Source organism: Corvus brachyrhynchos, unplaced genomic scaffold (assembly GCF_000691975.1).
Source record: "Corvus brachyrhynchos isolate BGI_N302 unplaced genomic scaffold, ASM69197v1 scaffold283, whole genome shotgun sequence".
Taxonomy (NCBI): Eukaryota; Metazoa; Chordata; class Aves; order Passeriformes; family Corvidae; genus Corvus; species Corvus brachyrhynchos.
This window is the reverse complement of record NW_008237409.1, coordinates 381,284-388,066: the sequence shown is the minus strand read 5'-3', so window position 1 is coordinate 388,066 and position 6,783 is coordinate 381,284. Positions and strand designations below refer to the sequence as shown.

Genomic DNA, 6,783 nt, shown 5'->3' with positions numbered 1-6,783 from the left:
TGCCGTGTGAGGAGCTTTCCTTCCCTCCGCGGCTCAGAGCCGGAATCACCCGCGCTGTGGCGCGGTGCCCTCCCGGCAGAGCCCTTCCCACCGTGCCAGCCGCAGCATGCGCGTGTCGGGAACGACCTTCTTGCCCCTGTGCCCGCAGGAAGCCTGGCACAACTTCAGCCCAGCGAAACCTCGTGAGCCCCGCAGGTGATGGGCAGCGAGGGGACCTCCCCGGGGGCTCCTGGTGGGCTCCTGTGGGCACATTACCTGCGAGAGTGTCTGTCCCTGCCCCTTTCTATCGCTGCTGAGGCCCTGCTGCCTGCTCCTCTTGCACTCAGACAGCGATGCTTACAGCCACCTTTGGCACCTTGGGGTGCAGCAAGCTCCCTCCTGGTCCAGGGCAGGTTCCCAGCACCACTGGCACCTCCATGAGTCACCCCTGCTTTGTCCTCAGCAGAGCACCACGGCTGCTGCCTGCACCCCGAGTTCAGCGGGACTGTTTGCTCCTGTCCCTTTCCTCTGACAGGTGTTGATCTATAGGGAAACAGCTTAAGAAAACGACACCGTTCTCCCTCTGCCCTCCCCTCAGGTCTCCTCCCCGAGGTGTTTTATACCTGTTCCAAGTCTGCTGTAGGGCTGTGATGCTGTGCTGGTGTTGGGTGTTTGGGGCCGAAGGTTGCTCTGCCCCCTCCTCGTTCCACAGTGGCTGTGGGGGCTGGGACTGGACAATGGCAGCCCCCGGGCTTTGAGGGGAATGTGGTGCTGTGGACTTGGAGCTGCTTGAGACTGGCAGGGGGAAATGCTGAGTAACTGTGAGGGCTGTAGGAGGGCAGCTGGCGTGCCGAGGCTTTCGGCAGGGTCCCCTGGGATGGAGCGCACGCCTCGCTGAAGCCAAGAGAGCTGCCTTGGCTGGATTGCGTTCTCTTTACATAGAAAGGGGAAGGGAGCACGTGGATAGACTTCTGTACAAATAAGTTTTATGATATGTGGGCTCATTTTGTGGTGGCCAAACGGCAGCTCTTGGACAGGTCTGCCCCACAGTCGCAGTTGTGAGCAGTGGCTCTGGGGCCCTGACTGCCCGGGGGCATCCCAGGGGCTTCCCGCTGCGGTGGAGCAGAGCCGTGACCCTCCTTGGCAGGGGCACTCAGGGCCAGCTGGGCTTTGCTCTGCTTTTTTCTTGCTGTGCTTTGGCAGTTGCAGGGGAAAGAAAACCACGAGCCGGAGAGTCACTCAGGAAAATGGGGGCTGCACTGGCTGGGGGGGCTGTGCCGGCTGCTGGTGGCTCTGCTTTTGGGGGGCTGTGCCACCGTTGCAGCTGGGGCTGGGGGAACAAGACATGGGCTTTAGACACCGTGTCAGTATCTGCACGGTGAGAGCTGCGGGGGGAGCCCCGTTCTCCGTGAGCTGTGGGGGTTGCTCCCAAGGGGTCCGTGCACTTTCCCCGGGTCCCTGGGGAAGACGCTGCCTGGAAAGCCCTGCACGCTGCCGGGAGAGCCTGCCCTGGGCGTTTACTGCAAAAGAAGGGACCTGCCACAGCCCCGTACCTGCACCTGCATTTTCTCACGGTCCCGGCCGACCCACCCTTCCTGTGGGGCTGCGTGTGAGGTGCCTGGGCACACCCAGCCGCCTCCTGCTGTGGCTGCACTGGCTTTTTCCAGCCTCTGCTGGGCTGGAAATTGCTATTATTTCCCTCTCTACCAGCTGCATCTGCTGCCAGCGAGGTCCCGGAGCAGTGTGTTCACCTTGGGGGGCAGATGTGGTGCCCCCAGTTTGGCTGTGGGGATGCACATGGTGAGTGCTGCCCCCGGAGCTGGTGCTGCCCAGGGCCGGAGAGCCCCAGGGCTGTGGGGTGTTTCATTTTGCCTTCTCCGGAGCGGAGCAGAGCAGGGCAGGGCCGACAAACGGCTCTCATAGTCACACTGCAACTGCGGTTTCCCAAACATGGGAGTTTCTTTCCTGTGTGGTTTTTTTCGTTTGTTTCTTTTTTCCCCCTTCTCACTCTAAGAGGCCAAATAACAACAACTGTTTTTTCTTCCCGTGGTTCTGGATGGAGCCACGTGTACAGCCTCTACTCAGGGACAGGTCCCTCGGGAGCTGCCCCAGCCACCCATTGTCCCTGAGCTGCTTTGCCTCTGTCACTGAGTTTGGAAACAACTCTGCTCCCCAGCATGCTCTGATGTTCAACGTGATTTAATGATCAACAAGGTCTGGGCAGGCTTGTAAGGTATTAAGTCACAGTAGCAGGTGCCCTAGGTTTATTTTTAGGAGCAGCAGTGGGCTGACTCTCCAGAGCAGAGCATGGAAGCTGATGTTTGAGGAAATGCCTGGAACAGAGCTCCCCTGGCCATGGGGTTCTATGAGTGTGATGTTGCTGCAAGAGCGGGACCCTGGGGAAGGTAATGGTGCCTCTGCCTCAGTGCCTGCCAGGCTCAGCCCGTGGCACGGAGCGCAGGGGCCCGGCCCCACTGCACCGCCCACGGGTGCAGCCACCCCGCGCCAGCAGAGCCCAGCCGGGGAGTGGAGAAGGTAAAGCTGCAAGTGGGGGGGAAGCTGTACTTCTGTGGCCATGCCGTGTCCTCTGCGATCACAGTGCAAAACAAGAGGGCGTTGGGGGTATTATTCTGCTGTTTGGTCTTTTTTTGAGATGTGAAATTGATTCCATGTGGCAGATAACAGAGCATTTTCTGCCAAAAGATATTGTTTTGCATTTTGAGACATTACTATGATTTTCATTAATTAATATTAATATGACTGTAACCACAATGATTCTGAGGAGATGAACACTCATTATCAGTGCCAGGGAAATGAGTGAAGCAACTGGGGCTGCCGGTCCCACATGAGCCAGCTGGGGCTGGGAGCGACGGGACTGCTCTGTGTTTTGTCTGCCTGGGGCCGGGTTGCATTTGTAGGGTTTGATGGGATCTTCCCAGCACATCAGGGCTGTCACAGGTCCATTATCTGTAAATGTTTTGTGGAAGCTGTGCTTTGGAGAGAGCTGGGACACAGGTGATGCCCTCCTCTCCTGCCCAGCTCACCTCTGGCATTCCAGATTGGGAGGCAGCAGTTCTGCTCTGGTCACTACCAGGAAAGAACTAGGGGGATTTTTTCTTACTTGCTGCCAGGCTTCATTTTGGGTTAAATCTTGATTGATTTTGTTTTCCGATGAAGTCTTTCTGTGGTGATTGTCGTGTCAGCTGGAGCGCTGGCACCTCCAGAGGATATACTGAGGTCGTGTTTGGCAGCAGCCCCCAGTACCCAACCCCCTCCCAGCCACATCTGGAGCCCCTGCAGTAACACCCTCCTCTGCTCTCTCCCCAGGATCGACAAGACAATGCTGGCTAGCCTGAAGATCAAGTGAGTACCTGGCTCTTCTCTCATGTAGTGATTTGCCGTGGGCTGCATGGTGCTGGGAGCTGGCTCTGTGTGGGGAGGATGCTTTCCTGGGAGCTGGGCTCCAGCTGGTGCAGTGGAGTGCAGCCATGTCCACCCACTGCAGGACGTGCGTTTGTGCGTGTCCCACAGTCTGTTCTCCTGAAAGCCTCAAGTGAATCAGGCACTGGGAGATCACAACAAACACGGTGACGCGCTCGCTGTGAGATCAGGGGGCTGAGGTGTGCATGGGGCAACTCACAGGGCACCAGCTCTGCCTTGGGGGTAACGGGGGTGGGAATCAGCAGGCCAGGCTGGCGCTGAGATTCTGTGTGTAAATCCAGTGAAGTCTGGAGGTTTTGTATTTTGTTTGTCAGTCTTGCAGTCTGGAGAGGTGGTGAGTGTCAGTGGGACAGTGGGTGCCTGTGACCCAGCTCCTCTCCTGTGCTGCTGAGGGGCCCTGGGCACTGCTCTGGAAGGGGTGAAGATGCTACTGGGGCCCCGGAGGGTCTGTGGACTGGCAGTGTTGCTCGGTGGGTCCATCTTGGATTTGCCACAGACTTGCTGAACACTGCTGGGTGGTGTGGGTTGTGTGGCTCTGGCAAGGTGGTTGCTGGGCCACGTCCCATGCTGTGATGGAGCGAGTTGTGTGAGGACACCACCCCTGCTGGGATATGTCCTTGGCTGATGGGGAAGAGAAGGTGGTGAAGGTCTGTCAGTGGTGGCACCGATGCTCTCTTGCTCCCCCAGCACTCGTGGCTGTCTGGGACCTGCCTCCTGTTCCCACCAGCTTTGTCCTCCTGGCTGGACATCCTGGGTACTGATATCTTCTCTCCCACTGTGGTGCGTCCTCCCCTCTCCTGCATCCCAGATAAGCTCCCCGGGTCGTGGGTTCCCCATTGTGAGCAGACAGCTCCAGCACCATCAGCTACCCCCTGTGCTGATACAGAAATACTCTGGCCAGGCCTTCCCTGGGCTCCAGGCAATGCACAGGGTGATGGCTCATTCGGTTTCCCTCTATAATCGCTGTGCAAATTATTCATTAATGGAAAAGTATCCGGAAAGCCTGGGGGAGCTGCTGCCTGAACGAGCCGGCAAATGCCCTCTGTAAATGGCACAGCACAATCGCCGGTGCTACGCTCATTGCTCAGGTTGTGCTGAACTAATGAGAAGTTTAAATCAATGTTTACCACTTTGGGGAGCGGAGGGAATTCTCTGCAGACTTTCCTTTTCCCGTGAAGCCGAGAAGGACTGAGCTGCTCCTTGTATTCTGCCTACACTGTGCTCTGATGTTTTTCTAAGGCTGGTGCAGCAGCAGTCCCCTGCACCCTCCTCTCTCCCCCGTGCCAGGCAACTAACGCCGTGCTTGGAGTGCCGTGCCAGTGCTGTGGGCACGCTGCCGTGCTCCTGCCTGGGTAGGGTGAGGGTCTGGGGCCACGTTTCCCCGTCTCTCTCTCTCTCCCCCTCCTGCACTGGCCAGAGGAGGGAGTTTCCTTGGAGCTTTTGATGAACATCCACTGCTGTTTGCAGCTAATGCTTCCCACAGCCCTGTGGTGCTTCTGGTCTGTGGGTAGGCTGCTTCATTAAGTGGTTCTATAATTGGGGCTCAGCCAGACCCACGTTTCGTGTTTGTAAAAGCTTTTAAAATTATAAAAATACGACAAACCCAAACTTTTGGGGTTTTAGCGCCCTCTTGTTACTGCTGCAGCTTCTGAGTGTCCTGGTTTAACCCGCGGCACAGAGGCACCAGGCACTGGAAGCTTTCTTTCCCTGTGTAAGTTATTACCGAAAATCTGAGCTGCTCTCCGCATGTCCTGGAGCACCTGAGGGAGCCTTGTGCTGCTGCAGACATCAGCTCTGACTTGCAGAACCCTGGCAGGGGAGCAGCAGCACACGGTGGTGGATGTGGCCCCTCAGAGCTGGCGTTTGGAGGGATGGAGCGTGGCAGTGGGAGAGCTGAGTGATGCAGGGCAGTCCCTGCCTGTCCTCCCTGGGGATAAACTCGCCCACACAGGGTCAGGATAAACTCACCCACGCAGGTGGCACTGGGGCATCAAAGCAGTTTTCCCTCTCCCTGTCTCTCCTTTTTCTTCTTCAGTTCGGGTTTCATTAGTTCCTATGGTAACCATGAATGTGTCTGAGGGACTGGAGAGCATGAGGAGGCACTGCAGAGTGGGAGTATTGGGAGACGTGATGGGTGGGGAGCCCTGGCATCACGGGCAGGGCTCAGCTGACCCCTCTGGTGACAGGTGCTGGCAAAGGTGCCAGGGCTGCAGGTGGGCAGGAAAGGTGTTGCACAGGACTCGAGCATTCCCGGGCAGCTGCTGTCAAACAGCCACACTTGCTGCTCGGCCTCTGTGAAGGCCCAGGAAGCTCTGGCGAGTTTGGGAAGACCTGAGCCAGATGGCAGCTAAGCCGCTTCCCAAGTGGGAAGGTCAGCCTGGAGGAAAACATCGGCCTGCAAAAGGTCTTTGCATGTCAAACGGCAGTTCTGGCCGGGTGAGCCAGCCACCTGGGTTTATCTGCCTCTCACAGGCCAGCAAACACAGGGGTCCCCAAGAAAACAGGCAGAGACACCCTTGAGCCCCCTTGGCCTTGTGAAGTCCTTGTACTGGGGATGCTGGAGGTGGAAAAGTGGGATGGGGACTTCCCTCTCATGAGGATGAATTCATGGGGCCCTTCCTCCTCCTCTCTGGAACAAACTGGTAGGGTGGTGTCCCACAGGGGGTTCACCAGCCCTTTACCTACTGACAGCTCCTCAGCCTTTGTGCTCTGGTTATTTGCTCATTGGTATTGATGGGGTGTACTGAGAAACCACAGAATATTAAACAACAACAACAAAAAAACCAGTAAAAAAAGCTCCTCCTTTAGGCAGAGTCACCTCTTCTTTTAGCCTTATGAAGCAGAAATAGCACCAAAATTATCGTGTCTCTGTGGAATGGAGGAGCCATGTACAGCAATTACTGGGAGTCAGTGTGTGTGCAGCCAGAACTCACATGAAAGAGCATGTGATGCTCCTCTGCCGATGGCAGCAGGAGGATGAAGGTGGGAAAAGATGAAAGATTTACTCGACCTTTGTAAAAAGAGCTGTGTCCAGGCTTGAGGCTCTTCAATATTTGATGGGCTGGAGCTGAGTTAATGGGAAGATGTGGGAATGATTTAGTGTCTTAGAGATGGCTGCACTGACTATTGCACTAACCTTGGAGGTTTGTGCTTGGGTTCTGTGAGGACAAGGTCTGTCAAGCAGATTGCATCTAAGTAAATTCCTTTGACTTATTAGCACTTCATAAATGGATAATTGCATGCAAATGTATGTTTTGCAATTATATTTAGCCAGAGAAGCACATGCAAAGGAAATGCTGTCAAAACTACTGCAAAGCAGCCAGCTGCAGCGCACAGGGAGGCTTCCCATCTCCCGTGCCTTGG

General features: G+C 56.2%; 1 protein-coding gene across 1 annotated transcript in view; it reads left to right on the top strand.

The window, feature by feature from the left end:
* The first annotated feature begins 2,338 nt into the window (after positions 1 to 2,338).
* RAP1GAP2 (RAP1 GTPase activating protein 2) overlaps positions 2,339 to 6,783 on the top strand; it is a 42,887-nt gene continuing 38,442 nt past the window's right edge. The window contains 2 exon segments of the mRNA XM_017730906.1: positions 2,339 to 2,514; positions 3,307 to 3,342. Of these exon segments, the coding sequence (XP_017586395.1) occupies positions 2,345 to 2,514; positions 3,307 to 3,342 (206 nt within the window). The 5' untranslated portion in view covers positions 2,339 to 2,344.